At 43.6% G+C, this 26959-nt stretch overlaps 3 protein-coding genes and 1 long non-coding RNA gene across 9 annotated transcripts in view; 2 read left to right on the forward strand and 2 right to left on the reverse strand.

Moving 5' to 3' along the window:
• The window catches only part of LOC144989024 (NACHT, LRR and PYD domains-containing protein 12-like), a 166787-nt gene that overhangs the window by 111691 nt on the left and 28137 nt on the right, over positions 1-26959 (reverse strand). For 3 of the 6 annotated variants that reach the window (XM_078940690.1, XM_078940699.1, XM_078940694.1), the window contains exons 1-5: positions 3726-3873; positions 3527-3643; positions 2871-2990; positions 2380-2435; positions 459-2292 (exon numbers count right to left, since the gene is read on the reverse strand). In XM_078940690.1, coding sequence (XP_078796816.1) covers positions 459-2292; positions 2380-2435; positions 2871-2990; positions 3527-3643; positions 3726-3814 — 2216 coding nt within the window. In that variant the 5' untranslated portion in view covers positions 3815-3873. Of the gene's footprint in view, positions 1-458; positions 2293-2379; positions 2436-2870; positions 2991-3526; positions 3644-3725; positions 3874-7933; positions 8076-10025; positions 10212-26959 lie in introns of those variants that run through there. The other 3 variants (XM_078940688.1, XM_078940685.1, XM_078940703.1) reach the window with 3 other exon arrangements.
• Positions 1-26959, forward strand: part of LOC144989280 (uncharacterized) — a 160981-nt gene that overhangs the window by 81396 nt on the left and 52626 nt on the right. The gene's annotated exons all lie outside the window — the stretch shown is intronic.
• On the forward strand, positions 7679-8459 carry LOC144989594 (uncharacterized). Its single transcript, XR_013653857.1, has 2 exons — positions 7679-7809; positions 7886-8459. It is a non-coding gene; the product is annotated as an uncharacterized LOC144989594 (long non-coding RNA).
• LOC144989172 (uncharacterized) lies at positions 15117-25134 on the reverse strand. Its single transcript, XM_078941331.1, has 2 exons — positions 19199-25134; positions 15117-19020 (listed from the first exon to the last, which is right to left on the reverse strand). Exons 1-2 carry the CDS (start codon positions 19410-19412, stop codon positions 17792-17794), a joined length of 1443 nt encoding a protein of 480 aa, XP_078797457.1. The 5' UTR covers positions 19413-25134; the 3' UTR covers positions 15117-17791.

Raw genomic sequence — 26959 nt, forward strand, 5'->3', positions numbered from 1 at the left:
ATCATCTGGGTTCCTCACCCTTCAGCCGACGTCAGTCCCTCTGCTTCATGCGGTAGAGTACAGACTCATGCTAAGCTCTAAGCCAAGCCTTAAGCCAAGCTCTTTGCAAAGTGCCACATTCTACCTGCAAGCTTATCCATTCTATGTTTTGCCTCTTCAGGAATTGCTACGAGCTTCACCTCCACCATTGGTCACTGATTGCCATACATCAGGACACCAAGCAAAGCTCCATTCATCAGTCGTCACTACTCCCACCAGACTGGCAGGTCTCCATTCAGTCATCCGTCCAAGCCACAAATCTTCCAAGCCAGAACCCTCCACCACCACTGGGACGAAATAAAATACTATAATTTCATCCACTTTCAGCTTCTGCCCTGCTTCTGGGTCAAGACCCATTCAACCCAACAGACGATCTGAACACCTATCTGATTTATCATCACAGTCACTTCTGGACTCACCTGAACTTTCTGCAGTTCCTCACAGCTGGGATCAGTCTCCGTTTACCCTCATCTGATGATGTGTTGTACTTGTACTGGTTCAGGTTCAGCTCATCCAGAACCTCCTCTGACATCTGCAGAGTGTAGGCCAGAGCTGAGCAGTGGATCTCTGAGAGTTTCTTCTCTGATTTGTTCTTTGACTTCAGGAACTCTTGGATCTCCTGATGAACTGAGAGGTCCTTCATCTCCATCAGACAGTGATAGATGTTGATGCTTCTGTCAGGAGAAACTCCTTTAATGTTGATGCTTCTGTCAGGAGAAACTCCTTCACTGTTGATCTCCTTCAGGTTGTTGATGGCTCTCTGAATGGTTTCTGGATTCTTCTCTGTCTGACCCAGCAGGCCTCCTAAGAGTCTCTGGTTGGACTCCACAGAGAGACCATGAAGGAAGCGAACCAGCAGGTCCAGGTGTCCAGTTCTACTCTTCAGGGATTTCTTCATGACTCTACTCAGAAACTCATCTAGGGATAGGTTCTCCATGTTGTCCTTCAGGAAGTCCTTAATGACCTTTACCTTCCTGTTGGAGTAACAGTGGAACACGTAGACTGCAGCCAGAAACTCCTGAACGCTCAGATGAACAAAGCTGTAGACCGCTTTCTGGAAGATCTCACACTCTCTTCTGAAGATCTCAGTACAAACTCCAGAGTACACTGAGGCCTCTGTGACATCCAGACCACACTGCTGCAGGTCTTCTTGGTAGAACATGATGTTTCCTTTCTCCAGATGTTCAAATGCCAGCCTCCCCAGCTTCAGAAGAACTTCCCTGTCAGTCTCTGTCAGCTCTTGTGGACTTGTCTGATGTTCCTGCTGGTACTTGTTCTTCTTCCTCTTGGTCTGGACCATCAGGAAGTGGGAGTACATGTCAGTCAGGGTGGTGGGCAGCTCTCCTCTCTGCTCTGTGGTCAGCAGGTTCTCCAGAACCACAGCAGTGATCCAGCAGAAGACTGGAACTTCACACATGATGTAGAGGGACATGGAGCCCTTGATGTGGGAGATGATTCTGCTGGACAGCTCTCCATCTGGGAACCTCCTCCTGAAGTACTCCTCCTTCTGAGCATCATTGAAGCCTCGGACTTCTGTCAGTCTGTCCACACATGAAGGAGGGATCTGATTGGCTGCTGCAGGTCTGGAAGTGATCCAGACCAGAGCTGAGGGCAGCAGACGTCCCTGGATGAGGTTAGTGAGCAGCACGTTGACTGAGGACTTGTGTGTGACTTTAGACACCACCGGACTGTTGTTGAAGTCCAGAGAAAGTCTGCTTTCATCCAGACCATCAAAGATGAACAGAAGTTTGCAGACAGACAGCTGTTCTGCTGGGATCTTCTGGAGTGTTGGATGGAACAGCTGGATCAGAGTGAGAAGACTGTGCTGCTCATCTCTGATCAAGTTCATCTCCCTGAAGGACAGAGGAACCACAGCACTGATGTCTTGGTTTCCCAAGCCCTCGGCCCAGTCCAGAGTGAACTTCTGCACTGAGAAGCTTTTTCCAGCTCCAGCAACTCCGCTGGTCAGAACCACTCTGATGGATCTGTGTTGGTCAGGGAGGACTTTGAAGATGTCTGGGTTCTTGATTGCAGTGTCATGGAGCTGGTTGGTCTTGGTGGTGGTCTCCAGCTGCATCACCTCATGTTGGGTGTGAGCCTCTGGTCTCAGTCCCTCTGTGATGTAGAGCTCAGTGTAGACCCTGTTGAGGAGCGTTTCTCTTCCTGCTTCTTCAGTTCCTTCAGCCACATGTTGACTTCTGCTCCTCAGACTGATCTGATGTTCTCCAAACATCTCCTGCAGACCAACATCTGCTGACAGAGCAGAGAAGAAAGCTCCTTCATGAGTGTTCCACATGTTTCCAGAAGAATCCATCAGCAGATGATCAGGCTCTGACTCACCAGCTCTGGCTCTTTCTGCAGACTGGGGTCCGCTCCTCTTCTTCTCTCTGTGGACACTAAGGAGAAACGTTAGTGAACAACAATCAAAGCAGTCAGTGGGAAGTTCCAGACTGACTCTGATCATGGAGCAGATCCTCTCTGATCTTCAGACTCAGATATTGGGATCCAGACTGTGCTGAATGTGAGCAAATGTGTTTCCAGGTGAAACCAGAGCAGATCTAGTCCATCTGAAGGTCTAAATGATGCCTTAGCTGTGTTTGGAGCTCATGTCTGGACTGAGCTCAGAGAAAAGTTCAGCTGTTTGCTTCATCCTCACAGACTGAGCTTTGTGTCCTCCAGAGTTGTCCAACTCTTTTCTTTCCTCTCAGACCTAAAGCGCTCACAGCAGATGGTTGACCTTCCTGGATGGATCAGCTGATGTTCTTGATGAGAACATTGTTGTTCCTGCTGAGAGCTGAACTCTGCTTTGTTCACTAGAAACTGCTTCTTACTGTGAGTCTGAAGGTCCTGGTTCACTTCTGAAGTCTGGAGGTTCACCTTTGGACCGGTCACTCTTCATGGATCCACAGCTGGAGGCTGCAGACTGGACTCTCTGTGTGACCTGTTGACCTCTGCAAACACCAAAGCATCAGAGTGTTGGAGGATCTGCTTCTTCATGAACAGCTGATGGACTTTGACATGAACACAGACTGAGCTGTTTAGTCTGGAATAACATGACATGTTTGGATCAACAGTTTCCAGCTTTCAGCATTTTCTGTCAGTCAATCCAGACTTTTTTCTAGAAAAGCTGATTCCAATTCTCCATGTAGAAATGGAGAAATTCTGAGAGCAGAAAGTCCAACTAGAACAATGTGATGTTTGGAAAGCATGAAAATCGGAATCCTAGGAGTCTGCAGTGATTCTTCTCATTAGACTGGAGCTGCTGTCAGTCAGAGTCAGCAGTCAACATGTTTTCTTCTCCAACATCTCTGATGTCTCTCAGAGACTCTCAGAAGACTCAACTGAAAAGATCTCATCACACACATGATGCTCCAAGTGAGTCTGATCAGAGAGATCCAGAACTGAACCAGACCTCAAGTCCTTCATCTGAAAACTGTTGATCATCTGAACTAGAATCCAGCCTCCAAAAACTCTGACAAACACTCACTGGTCCACTCCTGAATGGATGTTCTTGAAGTTAGGATTATAATTCTTTGATCTGTCACTCCTGAAGGACCCCAAGCCGGATCCAGATCCAGATCCAGGTCCTGGTCCAGGTTGGTTCCTGTGAAGAATGAAGGTTGCTGGTGTGAGTCCTGAGCTCTGACATGGAGAAGATCATGGACAGTTGGAGATGTTCATCTCACCTCTGAGCTTTGCTCTGGTTGTCATGGTTACCATCTCTCCTTCTTTTAGGGGGAGGGGCTTCCTCCTGTGGTTCCTCCCACTGATCCATGCTGCTGGATTGACTGGATCCACATCAGCTCACACACACCTTCACCTGCAGAGGAAACCCTCCTCATCATCAGAGGAAGCTGCCATCAGCTGCTGCACTTCTGCTCTTCCTCCACCAGGGGGAGACATGGAGCTGCAGCAGCAACATTTCCATTCAGTCACTTTGACACAGAAACAACAAACTTCCTGTTTCTACACTTCAGGAAAAAAGAAGCATCAAGAAAAACAGACAGAAATCAAAGAATGAGGAGAAAAGAAAGAAAGACATGAATTCTTCCTCTCAAAGCTCCAACAGAGACTTTCTCATGACCTTTGACCTCCACACAGGAGAACAGGAAGGTTTGGAGTCAGAACTGAAACCTTTGACCTCCAGAGCTTCATGATGGTTTGTGTTTCTGACAGAAACTCTTTCTTCTGTCTGGTTCTGGAAAGTTCTGACAGGAAGCAGCAGTCAGCTGATCTGAACCACTTTGATGCTGAAGACCACAGTTTGATTCCAGGAAATGTTTCGAACAAAAGCCAACAAGCATCATCTGATTGTTGTTGAGGTGATGAAGAAGAGTCGCGGCTGGGTAGCTCGGTTGGTAAGGTTACCATGCAGGAAACCAGGGTTCGATTCCCGGAGGGGAATGAACAATGGTACTGTGGGCAATTACCATATCAATGGCGAGCACTTAACATCACCCAGTGAGGGTCCTTAGGCAAGACCCTTAACACTACCGCCTCCCGAGCGCAGTTTCGGCTGCAGCTCACCGCTCCCCCAGGGGATGGGTCAAATGTGGAGAAAGAATTTCCCTTCGTGGGATAAATACAGTGTATAAAAAAAAAAAAAAAGTCCTCCATGTTGTTGATCCAACAATGAAGAAGCTTTGGAAACAGCAGAATGATGAGAGTTTGCAGAGAAAGAAGAAGATCTTCTGTCTTTTTATTTGACTCTCATGAACACAGAGAACAGGTTCAAGAAGAAACCTGACACCACCTGACAGCAGCTGAGAGGAGGGGCGGAGCTTCAAGCTGATTGACAGGTTGTTGATCTCAGTGACTGAGAAAGGTGAGGTCATGTGACCTTCTGCTTCCAGACGTGCATGACCCCCCCTCATCTTTCATCTACTGACACTGAAGCAGAAACTCTGATGGAGCTGAAGGGAGGGGCCTGACTATTTCCTGGAAACAGCTCCTTCTGATCATCAGTCAGACTCAGAGGAACAGAGAGTTTGTTCACATGCAGCTCAGGAAAATGGCTGACAGTCAAGCTGAGAAGCTTTTCTTTCCATGTCTGTTAGAATCACAACCTTTCAAATCCACAAGATCCTAAAAGTGAAGCAGAAGCTGAGAAAGGAGCAGATTGAAGTCAGAGTGGGAACAAGTCAGAACAAGCAGAGATTTGATCCCAAAGCCAACGGTGAACCACATTCCTGAATGAGTCTGTGTTCCCCAGTAACAGGGCGTGTCTGATTCTGCAGAACATCAAGGTTTCCTGCAGCTGGATGGAAGGAGTGCTGCCCCCTGGTGGACAGGAACTCAGCAGTGCAGCTTCAGGATGGAGTGGCTTCCAACAGATCAGATCAACGTTCTGCTCTCTGCTAAAGAGGCACTGTCTTGCAGAGATGCTGTCACCCAATGCATCCTGGGAGATGTAGTGATGGCAGACAGACTCTCTTCTCTGAGCTTCATTGTTTTGTTCTCTTGTTCCACGGTCTGACACCGGATTCTGTGGAAAGCTCCACCGCTAAAGACGAGCTTTAGCTGGTATTTCTGTTGGAACTGAGAGACTTTATGAGCAGAATCAGAACAGAACAAGGAAGTGAAGACTTTAAGCACTTCTGATTGGTCAGACTGATGACATGTGATTAAGCCTCCAAGAATGATTGGTGGAGACAGTTAAAGGGGCGGGACTTTTCCTAAAACAGATCTGAAGCTACGGCTAAATCACGGTACCGTCAATCTTATCAAAATGTCTTTAATAGAATCAAATAAACACAAAGAAAAAGTATTTTATGATCTTTCATATTCATAACTACTCAGTGTTTTATCAGGATGTTTGGATGAACACAGAGCTGAAATCCTGGAGATGAAAATGTTTTTAGATCAGTTAAATTAATTTCCCACAGTGCACCTGACCATCTGTCATGGTACCGGTTGAAACCATTGCTTTAAATAACACCACCATGACTCCTTCTGCACACATTCTAGCTTCTGAGAAAGAGTGTTGGCTTGGCCACATTCCACACTGTCTGTAGATGTCTGAGTCATCTGACACGTCTGCTGAAATGACACGCCCAACAAACTTGATCTGATTACACACCAGCACAGCATTGATAGGTGCAAATGACATTTTTGGTTTTTGTCTGAGAAATCCTAATCAGACCATAAGTTGAACAGATGTTAAGCAGCAGTTCTGGGACTCAACACAACTGTGTCGTCAAATAGTTGATGATGAGATCTCCAGCCACACAACCAGAGTGACAGGCTTTAAGTGTGAGAGACAATTCATGCAGATAGAAATCAAACAGAATATTGGTGGATTTAAAGGTCCTGACAGCTGGTTTCCCCATTTAACCTGCATTGTCTGTTGAGCATTCCACTATGCAGAATACACACAACACATTTAGGTACACCTCTCTTTAAAGTTTCATCAATCATTTGTTGATTTTCTCTGTTAAAAGCATCTAGAAAACACAGAAAAACAAATGAATTAAAGCTCCTATATTTATAAATCATTCCTTTAGGAGCATATTTACACGTCAGGACCAAGATTTTCTTTAAACCCAGACTGAGTGTGAGTCATTCTGACAAACTCTGTAAACCTGTCTAGCAGGATTCTCCCAGTTTTCACAGAATCCTGTCCAGAGCGATCAGTCTGTAGTTTTCAGAGAAACAAACTTTTCCAGCTTTGTTTTTAATCACTGGTTCTAACATTACAGCTATCATAGAGTCTGGAAAAAAACCATGACGAAGAAAAGCTGTGAAACACATGGAGGAGTCACCATTGCACTGGCATCTGCACATGCTCAGAAGAGAGCATCAAGTCCAGCATATTATTGGAGAGGAAAAGAGGAGCTGCTGAACTAAAGTACTCGAGTACTGAGGAACACTTTCAACCTCTGATGGATATTTTAGATTGTTCTGATTGTTCTCCTGCTGCTGTCTCTGTAGGAGCTAAAGGCCTCTGAACTGTTAAGCTAAGTTCTAGCTCCTTTGATACTCTGACATGTGCGACGCCAGAGTTGACTGACGCGCCAAGATGGCTGTCGTTTCCCTATACGACGAAGAAAAATGAGTGTTTCACTCCGATGGACTCCGCATTACTTTGTTTCTTTTATTATTTACACTACTGAACGGATTGGACTACTCTTTTGCTTCATTTCCCGTCAAAACCATTTCTCCCTTTGGCTCATGCTCACCTGTCTGAAGTCAGGTCATCATCAATTTATAATGGACAGCTAAACATGAAAACAGCAACGCCCACAGGACATGTTGCTCCATAGGGCTCCTACAGTCTGGTTGAGTTCTTCAGCATTGAAACCTTCCTCTTAGTTTCTAGGGCAGAAAGCTGCTCCGTCTGACCTTTGACCTCCACAACATCAACTCAGAGAAAGAGGTGAAACTGTCCGTAAATGTTACCAACTCTGACTTTGCTGCTGTTAAATGTTGAACACATAAACAAATCATCAGAGCAGATGATGAAGAAATGAACCAATCAGAGAGGAGCTCCCAGCTGTGTTCCATCAGAATCCTGTCAGAAGTTCAGAAATGAAGGAGATGTCAGTACTGAGAGGATTGGAAACATGCAGTTGTTCAGCACTGAGGACCTGAGAGCCTCCCAACCTTCTTCAGCAGAGATCAGAGCACTGAGGAGCTTCCACAGCCTCTCTGGAATGTCATTAGAATGTGAGCTGAGAGGAAGGCTGGAGCAGAGTCACCAACTGTTTGGAAGAAGCAGCAGAACTCAGAGTTTGGCCTTCAGCTGCATTCTGCTCTGTTTCTGGCAGAAAGGTGACCTGCAGTGACCTTTTTGGAAGAAGACAAACTTCAGTCTGAGCTCTTCCTCTGCTGCTCCTCTTCCTCACAGATGGCCTTCATCATGAGTGGAGAAGACAACAGAAACACAAAGACTCACCGTCAAGAAGAAGGAGAAAGTCCTGCTCTGTCTGCTCTGACACGGAGGAAAACTCTCTACTTCCTCATTTCCTGATTCAGGAACACCTGAGAAGAGCTCCGCCCCCTTATGTGTCTGTTTGTGTTAGGCTCCTCCCTGAAACCTGAGAGAGACTCTGTTTCACTCCACAGGAAATTAAAACTTTACAGACTGAAGTGAGGCCAAACATTAAACAGAAAGAGACTTTCTCTACAGATAACCTGTCTCCCCAGGACAACATGGACTTCATCCTTTATTATAAAACATTGATTTCAACATTTCTGAATTTGGATCATTCTGAAAGACCTTGTGGTTCACCTGAGGGAAAACCAAATCAGGTCTAAAAAAATCCAGACAAAGATGTTCATGTACTGAAATGTTCTAGTTCACTGAGTGAAAGTGGACAAAAGAAGTTCTGAATCACAAAAAGACGAGTTTTTTTTGTTAACTCTGTGAAAATTGAGTTAAAAAGGACCCCATACCATGGTCCCCCCTCTCCCTTGTTCAACAGTTGGTATCAGTTCTTTTGTTGTTATGATGTTTGGTTTTTCTAAATATGGTGCTGATTCTGAAAATTCTGCTTTTGCCTTCACATTTGTTTGTCAGTTTTTATGCAAAAGTAACCTGAGCTGCTCATTTGTTTCTAGAACAGCAGCAGCATCAGTGAACAATGAACCTTTATGGTTGGACTATTTTTAGCACGGAAAGCTGAAACGAAGAAGGAAGAGCCTTCAAACAGTTCTGGACAATCTACATGTCAGCTGTGGTTCTGCATTTCCTCCAAGCGTTCATGACAAGGTGATTGAACAAGAGTTTTAGAAAAATCCAGTTGTCCTCTCATGCACACAGCGAGCTCACGTTCCATCCACAGACACTCATTTCACCCCACAAGTCATCAGCAAGACTTTCAAAATCAAAGATCATTTTTACAACATTTTTATAAATTTGATGTCAGATTCAGGCTGTGAGCCTTCCTGGAATCAAACCCTCAACCTGCCTGTTGTCCTCCAAGTGAACAGCCACTGCACCACAGTCAGAGGATCAGGATGGTGTGTGTGTGTATTTGTGGGGCGTGTGTGTGTGTATTTGCATAGGTGTGACTCACTTCTCTGCAGTTACAAGAAATCACGTGACTGCAGCTGCAGCAGCCAATATGCTGCTGGGTCCTAAAGAGTAAGAGTTTCAGAAATATACGGAGCCCCCAGGTACCAGTGGTTAAAAAAATCTGATGAACCATGCACACTGACTGATCAATTGTGTTTGTACTGATACTCAATTGTGCACTAACCCCACTTGGACAGATCTGTGGAGATCTGCTGGGGCTCTATGTGTTTTCATTTCATGTTTCCTTTTGTAACATAAAGTTCTTTTCCTCATAAGTTGTGTCTGAAATTATTCTAATGTTTATAGAGAGATTTTACTACAACCTACTTTGTAAAAAGATCAGTGGCTGTTAGAATGACGCTGCTGCTCCACAGAGAACCGTGTCTCTGAGCTGAGACTTTGGACCGCAGTCCTGCTCTGTGTGAGCGATCAGCATCAACAGCTGACTCAGAAACACACACTGATTCAGATGATCGTATTGTTAAGAACTACAAGAGATACATTGATGGAAAATACTTTTTTTTTTTCAAATTGGCAGTTTTTCTATTCATTTTTATCTATATAGCAACCATTTTATCTTTTTATCGCCTGGGGATAACGAACAGATGGACGTCAGTTTCAGAAGAATCAGAAAAAAAAATTGGATTTCCTTTCCTTTTATTTTCTCCTCATATTTCATCAGTTATTGATGAAAATTAAATATTAGTTCAGACAGAAATCTTAAAGGTTTTCTCGTTCAAATAAACAGACCTTTAGTTCATCTTGCTTTGATTGACACACATATCCTTCAATCTTCCAGCAGCTCGTCTCCTGATCTTTCCCGCTCTCTCTCTCTCTGGTGATCATTCAGGGACATTGACTATTCTACATTTTCCATCCTTGTTCAGAACAAAACCTTTCTTCCAAAAATATTTTCCTCATATTGTTCTCAAACTAAATCCAGACTCCCAATGGAAACTATGTCACTTACTTTCAGATGTTCCTTCTGCTGGTCTGCTCAGCATCTGTTTCATTCTGGTTTGGTTTCCTCCTGATGCTTTCTCACATCTGTGGTTTTCTCCTTTTCTGTCAGAGCTCCATCTTCTTTTCAGGATTTGGACATTTAGTGCAGATGTCTGTTCCAAACATGAACACGGCTGGTGATTCTCCTGACGCTCTGTGTGGAGTAGAACGATAAGACAGTAATATTTCTGGAAGTTCCTTTCCAACTTTTCAGCCTTTTGCCACATTTCAGGCTGCAAACATAAAGATTCACATTCAAATTTATTTCTACAGCACCTTTGATGTAAAGAAAACAGCTCAAGGTGCTGTACATAAAAACAAGCAAGAATAGATAAAAAACTGTAAAATCTGTGAAGAATAATCAACAAGTGGAACACAATCATGAAGTGGAATGAAATTTATTGTATATTCAAACTTTTTTAACAAAAAACCCCTGAAAATATGGGCGTGTAAAATTATTATTATTATTATTATTATTATTATTATTATTAATGTGATCCAAGTGAGTTTCAGCTGGAATGATCCAAGTTTCCAGAAGCTTCAGTCTGGATCTCATTCTAGTGAGAGATGAACTAAAAAGAGCTGCTGCTCATTTGATTGTTGCTGCTTTACTTTCTACCAACATTTGGATCCAATATTAGAAGAACAAGGATTTGTCTTCCTGTTTGTCTTTCATCCAAATACTGAATTTCACCAAAGAAAAGTCATTTTTTACCTCCATAGACTCCCACACTGAGACACCTGCTGGCTGTTCTTTGTAACTGCAGCTTCTAGAAACGTCTTTGTTTCTGTTTTCATCTTTTCCAACAGTTTGTTTTCTTCACATGAAGCCTTTCGGTTTTATTTGCACCTTAGACATGTAGGGCCCTTGGTAGGGGGGGTGCTTGGACATCACTGCCAGCAAGCAGCGGATGTCCTCCTAGCACCCTACCCGCCAATTTTAACCGCACCTTAGACATTTAGGGCCCCTTGGTGGGGAGGGTGAGGGGACGTCACTGTGAGTAGTCAGGAGACGTCCCCTTAGTGCCCTACCCGCCAATTTTAACCGCACCCCCCTTAGTACACACACCCCTCCCCCCTCAATATATACATCCCAACATAAACACACACACATGCACACACACACTCTCTCAAACACACATACACGCACACACATTTTACAAGGAAGGTGGGACCTAGGACCATCTGTCCCCTGCCTCTTCCCTGGTGGGGGGTACGGGCCCCTTTGCAACGGCGGCTGTGTCCCCGGGGTGCCGGCTTCCTGGGCCCGGCGGTGCTCTCTCCGCGCGGTGGGGGGGTTCACATTACATCTGAGCCGGGGGTGTTCGTGTCCCTGGGGGGTGGGTTCTGGTCCTTGCTCCTGAGTGCTGGGCCCCGCCAAATTTCCAACTGTGGCCGAGCCTGGTCGGGCCATATTTACAACACCCCTTGTGGGCCCTCTTTTTTCCCCGGGGTTCCCCCCTTCTGGGCGGGGGCGGCGGGCCCCTGCCTCGCTCCTCCCTGGACCAACCGTGGGCCGGGCGGATGGCTGCCTGGAGTGCGGAGTGGGTCTCCCTTGGGGGGTCCTGGCTCGTACCTGGGGTTGGGGCGGGGGGATGCCCGGAACTCCTGGGTGGTGGTGGGGTGCTCGTCTGGGGCTGTGGGCGTCCTTCTCCGGTGGGGCCCTGCGTTGGGTTCTCCCGGCGCGGCGGGGGGGCTGCTCTCCTGGTTGGGCTGGGGCGGCGCCCTCTTTCCCTCCGTGCCTCCCTGCTCTCTGGCTCTGGGGGCCTTGCGGCGGCCCTGCTGGCCCTGGCCTGGGTGGCGGGCTTGGTCGCCCGGGCGGCGGTTGTTCCCTGCCGGTTCCCGTGTGGCGTTGGGGGGATTCCGGCTGCCGCTGCTGGTGCGGTGGGGGTCTTGGGGTTGGGGATGGCTGGGCACTCTCCCTCGTTCTTTTCACGTTCCACCATCCATTTTAGAAGAACATAAACACTCACCTGTGCACAGGTGTTAGCTCAACAGACTGAATGACTGAAATATTTCACACTAGTTGGTTTTAAGGAATAAGTATGCGTGTGAACACTATCTGTTTTGTGTACATGTCGACAGGTGGACATTTTTGCAACTAACAGGTGTGTTTATAACATTTGAGTGTGTGTGTGGACAGGCTCCGCCCTTTTTTTTTGTTTTTTTTTTACATTTGAACCTTACCATAATGATTAACAACCAGTAAACTTGTTGCTTTATGCTGCTTCATGGTCTTATCCCCCTTCCCCTCCTATTATCACCCACTACCCCCCCTCTCTCTAACGTCCCTCTCTCTTCTTCCCCTCTTTCCTTTTCCGTCCGATCCAACACCAAAGATTTTCAGACATGTTTGAAATTAATAAAGTTTGGCCTCAATTACAAAAGGGGTTTATTCAGACATACCTTTGGTTTGTCTGAAGATGAATAACCCCTCTTGTTAAAGTAAAATATGTCCAACCCAAGAGGCCCTCAGCTCTCATCTGTCTGCCTAGCTGTTGGACAGGACAAGTTAGAAAAAAAAAAAAAAAAAAAAAAAGAAACGTCTTTGTTTCTGTTTTCATCTTTTCCAACAGTTTGTTTTCTTCAAATGAAGCCTAAAGAAATGTCCTCAGAATGATGGAAACAGTTTTTCTGCAGCTTGAAGCTGATTTTCTTCTTTAGTGCAGAGAAATCTCTCATTTGATGAGACGGAGGAACTGCAGCAACGTTTCCTGGAAAACCTCCACATTTCATTGAAACCATGTTGGAACTTTGTCCATGAGGTCACATGGTCTGGAAGAAGCCCCAGTTCCAGCTGACAGAAGTCTGCTTCTGATCCATCAGATCTACCTAGCAACAGAAGCAAAGCTTCACGTGTTGCAGCAACAGTTTCCATGTTTGGGAGGATCTTCTGAAGAACAGCTCAGTTCCAGATCACATCATGATGTTTGATGTTTTCTTCATTCCAGGAAATCATCTGTGTCTCCTTTGATCTGTGCTGAGTCAGCACTTTGACTTCTTTTCTACTTTGGATCCATCATTTACAATCAAGGATTTATTGATAAATAGGATTTATTGACAGAAAATAAAGAGTAAATGTATTTCTCATCCAGCAGTGATTGTAAGTCTTTTATTTTGAAATTCCTCAAGGATGATCATCATGGTGGGATTTCTAGATCTGCATGAACTCATCCTGAATCCAAAAGACACTGGAGCATCAAAGAATCCAACCCATCTCTGCCAACATGAGGCTCTTACTTTGAAAAGTCTCAGACTTCCTGCAGGGAAACAGGCTTTCTGCTGCTGCACTGACAGATGTGCACGAGCTTGAAAGAGCTTCCTGACTGAGGAGCTGCAGACTTTCTCCTGCAGAGCAGCAGCTGACTTCAGCGTCGTCATGGGAACACAGTCTGCTGCTGCTTCTGGAAACGTCTTCAAGGCTGTGGTGGGACTTGTTGGTCTGGAGGACAGATTCTGGGAGCAAATGCTGCTTCAGCTTCAAGCTTCAGCTCTTTTCTTCTGGCAGAGCTTAGAAGAAATGGAAACCTCCTTTGTTCTGACTGTTTGCTCCAAATCCCAGATTCAGGAATTCCTCCAAGAAGTTCAGCTCAGAGATCATCAGCAGAGAAAAGCCTGAAGTTCTGATGACAACAGAACATGATCAATATTATTGATCCACATGGAATCCAGAAGAAACTCTGAGGTGAAGACATGAAGACACAAGCTTCAGAGACATGAGGACAAGTCAGAGTGGATTCATTCTGGACTTTCTTCTCACATCTTTGTCTTTGATCCTTCAAATCTTCTGAAATCTGATCATCTATGGACATGAACACATTCTCAATGGATCGCCGATTTCCGGAGTCACCATGGAAACGCGTGGAGAGAAAAAAAGAGAGCGCTATACTTCAGTGAGACGGAGATTTTAATGACGGCGTATGAAGATTATACGTCCATCAAAAAAGTAATACGGCTGCATTTTCCTTGTGACGCATATATATTTATAACTTTTCCAATTTTGCCAATTTACCGTAAATTAATTACTTCTATTGGTAACAAGTAGTTGAGTTAGATTTATTCAACCTAATTTCTTACGTCTATAAAACTCAGTAATTGTTTATACAACTCAAATTTACATATTTATTTAACTAAATGTCACATTACTCCATTAATCTTTTTTCTATTTTAATTAATTATATTTCTTGAACTTTTATGTCTAAGTTTGAGCCGGCAGATATTCTTATTTTTATAATAAAAAGGACGGAAAGAAATGCACGGAGTGCAATAATTCATTAAAGAATTTTCCATCATTGTCATTACATTAAAGAGGTAGGGGGTGCTATATAAACTCATCATCCTCTCACTCTCACTCATGGTGCAGAGACGTAAGCATAGTAGGACAAAATAACTCCGCAAAACACAGTAAAACAGCTAAAACAGTTATACAACTAAACACATTTGGTCAAAAACCCACACTTAAACCCAAATCCGTCCAGACAGGCAAAGGGAATGATATCCCACAATCCCTCGCGGTGCCGATCTAACAGCAGCACCAAAGTTCCACCTACTTAATTGAATTAATTTGAATGAAAGTAAAATAACTGTCTGAAAACTACGTTTTATTTTTAAGCTGACCTAACAAAGAAAATAATTTATCTTAACTGAAGCAAATAATTAAGTTAGATCAAAGTAAAAAGTTTCTCTTTCCAACATCCATATGTGGTCTTATCACCCTCTCATGGTGGAAAAAGTATTATCTGAGCTTTTTCATCCACTAAATCATCTTCAAATGGACACGCCATGCTGCTTCACCTCTCTGTAAAAAAAACTAACCTTCAACTAAACCTGCTCCAGACCAGGTTATGTTCAGAGCAAGAGTTGCCATGGTAACTTGACCTACCCTGAAACATACCTCCATTTTTGGAACCGAAAGCTGAGGTTATCAACTTCCTTAGCCTCAAACTTACCGTGGGAGCTAGCATAACCTGCTTTCTGGAATACCCCCCAGCTTTGGAACTTGCAGAGAAGCAACAAAGAGCAGAAACCCAGACTGTGGGAAAGACTCCACACTTCTGACTGATGTTCACGCCCACTTTATTCTTCACAGTAAGGATTGGAACAGAACACTGAGAACCAAAAAGAACAGAGGAACAGTTCTAATGTCTACTAGAAAACAGGAATCACAAGAACACCAGACACAAACACCAGTCTGGTTCTTTATCCGCCTCTTCCTGAATACATTTTTAGGAAAATCTTTTCCTCACTAAATGGTAGGAATGCGGTTCTACTAAGACTATGGATCGTTCCTTAGGTGGCGATCCGATTCAATTCATGAATCAAGCTCAATGGCTCACAGATTGAACCACGATTCTTGCTTTTTAACAGAATGTTTGTACAGTTGCTATAGGTATGTATTTTTACTGGATGTATAAAAAAAGTTTACATTATATGAATTAAATTAGCATAATTTAGAACCAAAGATCAAAATCAACAAAAGTGATACAAACACAAAGAGTTATATAGAAAGAAAGAAATGGGGTTTGTTACTTTAAACAAGTTTCCGTCAACATTCTGGTTAAGTTCAGCAGTGACATAAACAACAAAAACATAAACCTCAGTGTTGGCGGGTTGCACGGTGGTGCAGTGGTTAGCACTCTTGGCTTAAGGCCCTCAGTTCAAGTCCTGGTTGGAGGATCTGAAAACAGTAGAGTTTGCATGTTGTCCCTGTGCATGTGTGGGTTTCCTCTGGGGACTCCAGCTTCCATCCCAAAACATGCTTCATAGATCGATTGGTCGGTCTAATTGTCCCTAGATGTGAATGTGAGAGTGCGTGGACCCTGTGACAAATTGGATGCAGGATGTCCCCTGCCTTCATGACCCCAAAAGGGAACAAACAGCTTAGAAGAGGAATCACATGAAAATGTTCTCCACAGTTTTTCCATCCTCAAAGTTCTGCAACACTTTGTTTTAAAACATTGCATATTGAAGCCGCTTTGCTTCTTCTTTCTCTTTCGGCTTTTACCCATCAGGGGGTCGCCACAGCAAACAAGTCGCCACAGCGAACAAGTCACATGGTAAACTTGGCATTGTTTTACACCGGATGCCCTTCCTGACGCAACCCTCTCAAAGCAACCGGGCTTGGGACCGGCACAGAAGTAGAGAAGGGAAGCGGGAGCAGCCTTCGAACCCTGGTTTCACGGACGGAAGGCGCCGCAAACCAGCACGAGCTAAACCGGCTTCAAACAGGGAACCGCTTTGCTGCACTGCAGAATTTGCTGATTCATGGTGAAAAAAACTGCAGTCCCTCCTTTAATCTAAAACAATAAGGAAATTATGACAAAAAAAATCAAAGGTGTTTATAAAACATCATAATAATGTGCACACTTTGACAACATAAACTACAACAATGGTCAACTAAATACGTTTTTTCTAAAATAATAAAAATAATGGCAGGACAAAATGTAGTTAATGCGTCCTTTGAACTGAATTACTACATCAAGGCTCTGTGTCATTGAGGCCACCAGATTGGGGGGAGGGTGCACATGTAATGAAAGCTCAGGCTGATTAAACAGCAGACTTCAAGTCATCTTTATCATTAGGCCTGGTGTTTCATTTCACTCTTGTTAACAGATCATAGATTTTATTTATTGGATTCAGCTCAGGGAACTTTACTGGTTGATCAAACAGTAACATCATAGTCATTGAAAAAGATTTAGGCAATTTTAGCAATGTGGGATGGTGCAAAATACAACCAGTCCACCAGTCTGACTGAGATAATTTACCCCTCCAATACCAAAGCAGTCTCTGGCAGGAAGGACACAACACACTTTGTAACCCTTGTGCTATCATAGATGACCCCACCCTTCCATTGACGTGTTCTCCCTACCATGACAAAAGTGGAAAGATTTCATGTAATCCATGGACACCAGTGAAGATCACAAAATCATTGAAGGAAAAAGGTTCAGAGCACTGTCTAGTGGGTCTAGATGACCCAACTCCCAATGTTGATGTGCCTAGGATAGCACACGGGTTAAACATGATCACTAAATGTTTTTGACATAAACATTTGTTAGAATGTTCTTTTTTTTTCCTGGACAAAGAACATCGTTTTATTTATACCTATACAATAAATTTACTAAATTAAACTAAGGCTTGAAATATTCCAACAATTTCCTTTTTTGTATACAAAAAAAAGTTCTCTTTTAAAAACCAAAGAAAAAAAACGACTAAATGGCATTTTCACAATATTTTCCCATATACTGTACAAGTTTTCTGCACTAAGTTTTTCTTTTCGAAGTTGAGATTTTTCTCTAAATCCTTTATTAAAAAAATGTTTTCGATTCAAAAGAAAAGCTTCTCACCTGTGTGTGTTCTAATGTATTTCACTAAATTACATTTATCACTGAGCCATTTATAAGCCATAAAAACTATCTCTCACCTGTATGAGTCTTCATGTGATTTTTCAGAATAGATTTTCGACTAAAACTGGCATCACATTTATTGCAAGGGAAAGGCTTTTCTCCTGTGTGAGTTCTCATATGTACTTCGAGATTTGATTTATGACGAAAACTTTTATCACATTCTTTACAAAAAAAAGGCTTTTCTCCTGTGTGAGTTCTCATGTGATTATTTAGAATAGTTTTTCGACTAAAACTGGCATCACATTTATTACAAGGGAAAGGCTTTTCTCCTGTGTGAATTCTCATGTGCGTTTTGAGATTATTTATTTGACTAAAACTTTTATCACATTCTTTACAAGAAAAAGGCTTTTCTCCTGTGTGAGTTCTCATGTCTTTTGAGACTAGATACGTCAAAAAAACCTTTTCCACATTCTTTACAAGAAAAAGGCTCTTCTCCTGTGTGAGTTCTCATGTGATTTTTTAGAATAGATATTTGACTAAAACTGGCATCACATTTATTGCAAGGGAAAGGCTTTTCTCCTGTGTGAATTGTCATGTGTGTTTTGAGATTATTTATTTGATTAAAACTTTTATCACATTCTTTACAAGAAAAAGGCTTTTCTCCTGTGTGAATTCTCATGTGATTTTTGAGAGTAGATGAATCACTAAAACTTGTATCACATTCTTTACAAGTAAAAGGTTTTTCTCCTGTGTGAGTTCTCATGTGTAATTTGAGTTTTGATTTTTGATTAAAATTTTTTTTACATTCTTTACAAGAAAAAGGCTTTTCTCCTGTGTGAGTTCTCATGTGTATTTTGAGGGTAGATATTCGACTAAAACTTGAATCACATTCTTTACAAGTAAAAGGCTTTTCTCCTGTGTGAATTCTCATGTGTGTTTTGAGTTTTGATTTAAAACTAAAACTTTTATCACATTCTTTACAAATGAAAGTTTTTTCTCCTGTGTGAATTCTCATGTGTGTTTTGAGATAAGATCTGCGACTAAAACTTGAATCACATTCTTTACACGTAAAGGGCTTCTCCCCTGTATGAGTTGTCATGTGTTTTTTTAGATTAGATTTATAACTAAAACATTTTTCACAGTTTTTACAAGAACATGTCTTCTTTCCTGTATGAGTTTTCATGTGAAATTTCAACTGAGGCTGCCCACTAAACCTTTTACCACATTTTTTAGATGCACAATATTTTTTATCAGACCCATTTTGGACATGACTTCTGTCCCTCCTCTTCCTCTGATCTCTGTTCTGTGGGTCTGTCTCTCCATCTGTAGTTGATGTTGATTCTTCATGTTGGTTTCCTTCTTCATCCTGACTATCAGTTACATTTAAGCTCTGCTGATTGTTTAGATCTGCTTCACTGTTCTCATCTTCCTCATAAGTAGGAATCTCCATCAAGGTATCAGTCTCCTGCTTCAGATCAAGTTGATCTTCATCCTGACTGATGCAGAGTTCCCCTGGTTCCTCTTTGATCAGTGAAGTATCTGGTTCCTTTTGTTCCACTCTGAAGTTTCTCTGCTGGTTGCAGAGGTCTTCCTCTTCAGTCATCCAATGCTGGGGGAGAACTGCAGGAATACAAACACAAGAAAAAACTCTTTTATACTTTTAAATGGGTTTGTGTATTGACAAACACCAATAAAAGTCAAAATCTGCTCAGTCAGGAATCTTATAGTTGACATTTTTAAATGTAAAATATGAAAAACTGTTTATTCCAGTGGCGCTAGATGGGCTGCCCATCCGCACCTGGGGCTGGGATCACTCCTTCCCTGGCTCTGGGACGGGGCGGGGCAACCCTCTTGGGGCCCACGGTCACTTTGGCTGACATCCACCAGGTCTGCGGGGTCAGGGGTGGGGGGCTTTGTTGGCCCTGTCCTGTAAGGGGGCTGTCTGGAGGAGGGGGAGGGCCCACTATCGGTACGGGACCTTTGAGGTTTGACGGGTCGGGGTTTCCACTCATGCAATCGGCGGTCGCCCCGGCTGGTTGTGGCTGCCTAGGTCCCGTAGAGGCCTGACCAGAGTTCGGGGACCTGGACTTGCTCCAGGGGGCGGCGCTTTCTGACTTCTCTCTCTCTGTGTGGGGTGGGTGGTGGCGGCGCCTCGTGGGATTGGGCCCCTGGGCTGGGGCCCCTGGGCTACACTTATGCCGGGGGGATAAATAGATTAAATGAATTAATTCAAATTTTTTGTTCCAGGCGATTTCAAAAATAACTATATCGAGTTTTGGTGTAATGGCGCATTTTTGGCTCCCGCTTCCATAGCGCTAGTTTCACACGGCGGTATGGCAAGCAACAAACAACATCATAGCACACAGGAAACAGCAAGCGACAGCATGGCTACCGGTGAGAGTGTGTTCCCAAGAAAGGAATCATATCATCTTTTGAGCTGGTATGGGTTTATTGCCACAGACATGGAGGAAGAGACCCCACGCTGCAACTTTTGCCTAAAGCGCATCACAGAGTCGAAGCTTTCACTCGCTAGCGTGGCTTGCGCTCAGTCCCGTCTTACATAGACAGCGCCCGAACACACACACACACACACACGCACACATACCCATTCTACAAGGCCTATAGGGTTAGTTCATTAGTTAGATAGTTAGTTGTTACTGTTATTTCTTAATAAAGAATACTGCGTTGTAATTATTACCTCTATCCGTATTAGTTTGCGATCCGGAGGTGTGCGGGATTTTGGGGGGGGTTTGACCGCGACTCCTGCTGCTTCATAATCCCCTCCGTGGAGAAAACGGGGTTTATTGATTTAATTAAAACCTTAGACCCCAGATATGAGCTGTTTTGTTAATCCTTTAGAAAATGGTGCTACTGTCAAGGTGAATGTTTGTCTCCTTTTAGTCTAGACTACAAAGTGGGACTTAAAACACAGCTGGGACTTTAAGTAAGTAAGTAACCTTTTTATTTTGGACAAGTGAAGTGTAGAATAACGAAATAAGACAAAAACAAGAAAAAAATGTATGTAAAACGAGAAGATTATATAAAACAAAATTATATAAACAACACAAGTCCAAAAGGGAGTGAGAAGAAGAAAAATCTTATGCTTAACTTTGATTCCAAGAATGTGTTCATTTATTTATTATTCATCCCAGAAATGGGGGTTACATTTGTCTTGTGTTTGATTAAATAAAACAAAATTTGCTTTTAAGTTGTCTGCCGTTTGTACTTATTGCTTTCCTTAAGTAGGGTGGGGGGGAGGGGGATTATTTTTAGGAAATATCGCCCAGCCCAGTCGTTGATGGGGAGAGTGATGGGACATCACTGTGAGTAATCAGGAGATGTACCCTCAGTGCCCTACCCGCCAATTTTAACTACATCCCCATATATACACCCCCAAATATACATTCCAACATAAACACACACGCATAGGAGGGATGGGTACCGAGCCGCGGTTTTATACGAGCCCCGGGGCCAGATTCTTCAAGACCGCAGTATCGTTAAGATCTGACCTAAACGGTTCTGCTATCGGTACTGGAGAAGTCGCTTTATTTTTTGTGTCCCACAAAATAAAAACGTTATCTGGCATATTTAACTCATCGAGTCAGTCAATTTTCCTTTAAATAATGATAATGTCAATTTGCTTTTGCTGAACAGGAGAGGTCTGTCTGCCTATGTGTGTGCACGGGGGGCGGGGCTGTTCAGACAGTACGTGCCGCGCGCGCACGCACACAAGGCAAGGCAGCGCACACACAGTCAGTGGTGGTTTTGTAGGGGACACATGAGTGCCCCCGAAAAAAATCCTTTTATCCCCCTATACTCTAAGAACACCCATTTCCATGTAAAATTAATGAAGTTTGCGTCAAGGAGCCCCTACCATCCTCTCACCTTGCTGCTACGTATGTTGCGCTGTCAGACCCACCGCTTATGTTCCAGACCCGCAACAAACTAACGGCTGCTTCCTAAAACGGGGCCCTGGCTCGTACCTGGAGTTCGGGCGGGGGGATGCCCAGAACTCTTGGGGTGATCATGACGTGCCCTTCTGGGGCTGTCGGCACTCTTCTGGGGCGGGACCCTGCGTTGGGCCCTCGCTGCGTGGTGGGGGGCTGCTCTCCTGGTTGAGCTTGAGCTGCACTCTCTGCCCCCCCGTGAACTAACACAAAGATATGTTTTGTGACGATCGAGGTGACCCGCCCATGGGAGTGTGTGTGCTAAGTGCATGATGAGTGGCCTGCAGGTGGTTGGAACAACTAACCATAGGTGTTCACCTTTAGCTGCACACAGAACATCATCAACAACAAAAAACGGCACATTTTCCAAACATTTGTCACTTTCCGTCATCACTTTGGCCAACAAAGGATTTAAAGTTTGGCCTTCATTTTGTAAAGCTAAATGTCAGCTGGTATTTCAAACATTTCTGCTGTGGTTGGGGTCTCAGGATCCGGCAACTCAATTTGTTTTTCAAACCGTCTCTGGACTTTTTTGGCATTTCTTTGCTCCCATCAAAGAAACTGTCATCCATATGTGGCAGACTTTGCATCCCAGCTTTAGCCTGAGCTCTAGTAAACACACTAACTGCTAGCTCAGCTTAGCTTTAGCTGTTTCAGTAGCCTCATTTAATAAGTCCCTCAACATCAACATAGGTAAATCACACCCCAAAATCAAATCAACAAGGCCGGTTCTCTACCACTCCAGCAGTCAAAAGACATGATTGTTCATTTATGGTCACAGATACATCCGCTTTTGTGTACAAATTTTTGTCCCCATGTACACACACAACATTTGTTTGCCTGCCATAATCAAGTCCACCAAAAGGGATTAAACTCTGACCAAAGAAACAAAACTACCAGTGTCCAACATAGCAGTAACCTGCTGTCTATGAACAGTCGCCGATTTAAGTGGCTGGAAAATGCCTTTGTCCGTGTGAACAGGCCCTGCTCCTTCGATAGTCTCTGGCCTGGGTGCATAGCAAGCACCTGTGAATTTAGTCTTGCGGATTGGGCATACGGAGGCTTTGTGACCAATTTGCTAGCAATAGTAACACACAAGGCCCTTACCCACTGCTCGCTGGTCAGGTGCTGGGTTGGTACCTTGCGTTGGATGATTGAAGTCTCTCCGTGCAGGTCTCGATGGAGCATTTTGAATGGGATGAGGCTGAACCCCACCCGACAGCCTTATAGATGCCCCTCGTCGAGCATTAACGTACTGCAGCGCAAGCCGGGCAGCAGTGAGCCCATCCTCTGGTTTGTGCTCCTTCACCCACGTCCTCATGTCAGCTGGAAGCACACGCAGCAGCTGCTCCAGGATGACGATCTCCCCGATCTGCTCCTTCGTGTGTTGCTCTGGGTGGATCCAGCGACGGTAGAGGCCCTTCAGTCTGTGGTACGTCTGAGTTGGATTTGGATTCTCCCCATATGGCACCACAACGGACCGGAACTGCTGGCGATAAGTCTTTGGCGAGATGTAAATTTCACCAGGAGTGCGTGTTTCAGGTCTTTGTAGATGTGGGCTTGCTGCTCATCAATTGCCGTGCGTAGGCCTCCAACGCCTTTCCGGACAGCAGTGGCACCAGGCGACACAAAATCAAATCAAAATCCTCCGGCGGGCAGCATGTCGCGCACTCAAGAACACATGCAGCTTGTAATGGAAATGTATAATTAGTAGGCAGTAAATTTGTCGCATTTCCTCGCGAGACAGAAACTTCTGTTTTAGAAGGAGGATGTGTATTTCTGAAAGCCTGTGTGTGTGTGTGTGTGTGTGTGTGTGTGTGTGTGTGTGTGTGTGTGTTTGTACTTCTATTCCGATGAGGACCTGAACTTGAATACACACAGACTTATGGGGACCAAGTTTACCGTGGGGACAAAAATGTAGGTCCCCACGGGGAGGATCTTACCACTAGCTTCAGAATGACCCACAACCCCTCCCCTATCATTTTCTCTTATGTCCCCAGGGAGAGACTTTTTGGGACTAAATCTGTGTTTGTGTGTTTTCATGCGCCCCTTCAGGATACACTGTGGTACTGCAGTCCCTTAGAAGACTTATGCGCGGGAAGCGTGTATCACTTATCGCTCCATCACTAACCCCCACTAGTGGTCAAAAGTGGTATTGCAAAACCCTCAATTTACATCAACATATTTATTTTGTATTCATTTAAAACAAGCTTTAAAAACTAATTTGAGGAAAATGAATGGAATTGTATCTACAGGTGCATTAGGTCAGTGATCTGCATGGATCACGAGCCACGGTTTGGCTGCAGATTGCTCTTCAAAAACTAAATCATACGTTTTCATCTTATTTTGTCGTGTTTTTTCCCCCTTTTTACTGATCAAAAAATGATCATCATTTTGTGATTTGTTGCTCCCTTAATTGCATCTTTGTAATGACTCAGGTGCATAGATGTTGCATAGATCATCTGTGATATCACATAAATACAAATCTTGTTTCTTTGTAATGCGATGTATATGCATTCATTAATACTACAAAATCATACAGTAAAGCTTATATTTTAGAGTCAGTTGAAAATTTAAAGTCTCAAACTCTTCATTTGAAATAATATTGCTTCAAAGGTTGGACAAAATATAGACTAAATTTAGACCAATATTTATAGTTATTACGCCCTTCCTGGCACAGCCTTTTATTTGACCATTTCCTTATTTACTGAAAATGCTTTTAAAGCTTTGGCCAATTGAAAAGTACAGTGTTTTATCTAAAAGAAAACAGCATACTGTTAATGATGACTGTACAGCACTACCAAATGTCAAATCTGTAATGTTATCTTCTTTTGGCCTCCATTTTTTAAAAACTTATTGTAAAATCCACAGAACGATGCCAGGCATATCCTAAAAAAGATTTAATCTTTTTGTGGAGTTTATCAGTGACCTCCAGGAATGGAGCAACTTGTGGCAAAGTATGACATCACAGGTTTTCAAATGTTATATAAAAATTCAAAATGGCCTCTACCAACACAGAATATCTTGCATAAAATATTCTTATGAGGTCTAAGGAAACTTACTTTTCTTTAATGTTGACATTTGTTAAAGTTCTGCCATCTTGTAAATTCACAGATAGGATTGAGTGACCTACAAAACCTTTCACAAAAGTTGCTGTAACCTTTAAATTTTTGACAACTTCACAAGGTTGATCTGCTAACAACTTTGACCTTGGGGTTTTTGAAAGATAAATTGCTTATAACCCTCTAACACCAGAGCTTTACCTCAAGCTTTTACATTCTTTTGACTACCATAACTCTTCAACCGATGACGCAAATAACATAATTCTAGCAAATTATGAAGTGTGTGCAAAGCTGCATTTCTCCGCATCAGCTCACATGAACGTTCAAAGATTTACTGCATGTCAAAAAGCGTTTGATTTTTTAGATTTTGCCGGCAACAACTCAAGTGTTGGAGGGTTAAAGGTGGTGAATTGTCCTGTAAAAACATCACAGGGCACGGTTTGTTAGCCATAGCGTTGTGTAAGCTAAATCTTGCACATCCCGCTGGAATAGGCTGAAGCATCCCTGTGACCCCATCTGAAGTGGCTTCATTAAATGCATTAAGCAGTTTGTAAGAGATGTGAAACTTTTAAAATAGAAGACGCGAGACAAGATGCCATGACTAATTTTCAAGACATGGAAAGTATGGTTTAGCAGCAACATATCCAGTACAGTCATGACACAAACATGGGGTCAAAGCAACTAAGTGGGCTATGGACTTTTGATCAAGCTGACCTATAACTCCACATTGTTTCATAGCTTCAACATCTTTATTAGGTCTGTATACTATTTGATTGCGTTAGGCCTCATAAGCCATCAGGGAGGTCTGTAACTCTCACTTGTGGGTGACCTTTAAACAAATACCAATGGAGGTGGGAACATAAAGTCTACTTGAATCATTTTCTCCACCTCTGTTGTCTCTGCTGTTGTTTAGAGCTGTGGTCACAATGTCTCTGGTGTCTGTTGTGGCACCAATCCCTGAACCAGTTGGTGGACACTGGAAGTAAGGGATGCCGTGAATCTGAAGAATGAGTCCTACCAAGCCTGGCTGGCTTGTGGAAGTCCAAAAGCAGCTGACAGGTGCCGGCAGTCTAAGTGAGCTGCGGCCCGGGCTGTTGTGGAAGCAAAAACCAATCCTTGTAAGAGTTTGGTGAGGCCATGGAGAATGCCTCAATGAGTTTCTGGCAAACCATCCGGCGCCTCAGGAGAGGAAAGCAGTGTTCTGCAGGCACCACAGTACCACTGGAGTGAAAAAATAAGGGGTAAAGATTCTCCCTTCTAAAAAGGATAGTTCAAACTACCGGGGAATTATATGCCTCAGCCTCCCTGGGAAAGCCTATGCCAGGTCACTGGATAGGATAGTTTGGTCGATAGTGGTTTCTTTCCTGTTCGTTCCTCCATAAAGTGCTGGAGGTTTTGTGGGAGTTCACTCATGCATGCTTGGTGGATTTGGAGAAGGCGCCTGACTGCATCCTCAGTGGTGTTCTGTGGAGGTTACTCTGTAATTATGGGGTCCAGGGAACCTTCCTGAGGGCTGTCCGGCCTCAGTATAACCAGAGCAGGAGCTTTGTTCACATAGCTGGCAGTAGGTCAGCTATGTGGTTTGTTGTGGTGAAGAGAGAGCTGAGCCAGAAAGCAAAGCTCTCATTTTAGCAGTCAATCTTCAAATCTTCATTCCAGTACCCACCTATAGTCACTAGTTCTGAGTCATGACCAAAAATTTTAGGTCCAGAATACAAGCAGAAAAAATTGAGCTGAGGCAGAATTGTAGAACACATCATATACATTTTCTGCAGATGAAGCATCAAGGTCATTCTGAGAGGTTCATTACTGTGGTGTGGTAACAGAGACTACAGCAACACTGTTGAACACATTGTGAGACCAGATGGAAACACAACTGATATCCATCTCTTTTCTCTTGAGGAAATCTGTAGCATCTGTCTAACCTGAAAAGATTGTATTCTCCAGGCAGGAACCAGCAGGCTGATTGCCAATTTCATTCAACAGCTTCTTCAACAGATTTTCAAGATGTTTAATTAACATTTGATGTTTTCCAGTCAGGTTTTAGACCCCATCATAGCACAGAAACTGCTCTTATCAAGGTAACCAACGACATCCGCCTGAACACTGATGATGGCAAAGTCACTGTCTTAATCCTGCTAGACCTGAGCGCTGCCTTTGATACTGTTGATCATGGGATCCTTTTGCACAGACTCCAAGACTGGGTTGGCATCTCTGGATCTGCCCTAAGTTGGCTCAAGTCTTATCTGGAAGACAGGAAATACTTTGTTGAAATTGAGAGTTGTGTCTCAGACTACATGGCCTTGACTTGTGGTGTGCCCCAGGGATCGATCCTGGGACCCCTTCTGTTCAACCTTTACATGCTGCCACTAGGGCAGTTAATACGCAGCAATAACATATCTTATCACAACTATGCAGATGATACTCAGATCTATGTGTCACTGACAACAGGTGAATATGGGCCGGTGGATTCACTCAGCCACTGCCTCCAACAGATCAGTGCGTGGATGCAGAACAACTTTCTCCAGCTAAACTCAAACAAGACCGAAG

The sequence above is a fragment of the Oryzias latipes genome, chromosome 2, assembly GCF_053564925.1.
Source record: "Oryzias latipes strain Hd-rR chromosome 2, Olatipes_Hd-rR_3.1".
Lineage (NCBI taxonomy): Eukaryota > Metazoa > Chordata > Actinopteri > Beloniformes > Adrianichthyidae > Oryzias > Oryzias latipes.